The sequence below is a fragment of the Cyprinodon variegatus genome, unplaced genomic scaffold (genome assembly GCF_000732505.1).
Source record: "Cyprinodon variegatus isolate N-32 unplaced genomic scaffold, C_variegatus-1.0 Scaffold553, whole genome shotgun sequence".
Classification (NCBI taxonomy): domain Eukaryota; kingdom Metazoa; phylum Chordata; class Actinopteri; order Cyprinodontiformes; family Cyprinodontidae; genus Cyprinodon; species Cyprinodon variegatus.
This window is the reverse complement of record NW_015151006.1, coordinates 589,491-590,169: the sequence shown is the minus strand read 5'-3', so window position 1 is coordinate 590,169 and position 679 is coordinate 589,491. Positions and strand designations below refer to the sequence as shown.

Sequence of the window (679 nt, the reverse complement as noted above, 5' to 3'; positions counted from 1 at the left end):
GGTGAGAATCTGCAGGCAGGCATCCAGGGAATCTTAAATCGTCTCCGAGTCTCTCTGTATTGTGTTAGTGAATTCCTCTGTGCTGCCGGGGGGGCCGTTTGGATACACAGGTTGAGTGGGACCCGAGGAGGCTGGTACCATAAATCTGCCTGAGCTGATGTGTTCTGCCCCCCTCCCCCTCCCAGGTATGTGATCTCCACTTATAGAAGACAAATGGGCCCCTAAGACCTCGGCTGAACCCGGAACGGTACCAAACATCACACACCTGGTGGAGATGAAAGGAGGACGACTCGCCCCATCCCACAGACACCGGACGCCATTTCTGCTCCTCTAACACAGTAGGTGTGAGGCTGGAAATGCGACTGTTGTCATGGTGACGCATGGCGGCGGCAGTGGGGGGCCCAGATGCCAGCAGAAATCCCTTCCTGGCTGTCGACCCATTTGGCGCCTCCCGTGAGATCCCTGAGGAGGAGGAGGAGGACGAGGGGAGGATCAACGCTAATCAGACGCCTCTCTCCATGTATGGAGGGAGTTTTGCTCCATTATTTCACAGGTTTTGTAAATGGAAATAAAAAAATAATAATAATAAAATAAAATCCAGAAATGGAACTTGAAAAATGTCTTAATCAAAAAAAAAATGTTTTGAGAGCAACTTTGGTTTTTTCTTCAATTATATTTT

At 49.3% G+C, this 679-nt stretch overlaps 1 protein-coding gene across 1 annotated transcript in view; it reads left to right on the top strand.

The window, feature by feature from the left end:
• The first annotated feature begins 380 nt into the window (after nucleotides 1-380).
• Nucleotides 381-679, top strand: part of nedd9 (neural precursor cell expressed, developmentally down-regulated 9) — a 56,709-nt gene continuing 56,410 nt past the window's right edge. Inside the window, exon 1 of the mRNA XM_015391642.1 lies at nucleotides 381-520. Coding sequence (XP_015247128.1) covers nucleotides 381-520 — 140 coding nt within the window. The remainder of the gene's footprint in view (nucleotides 521-679) is intronic.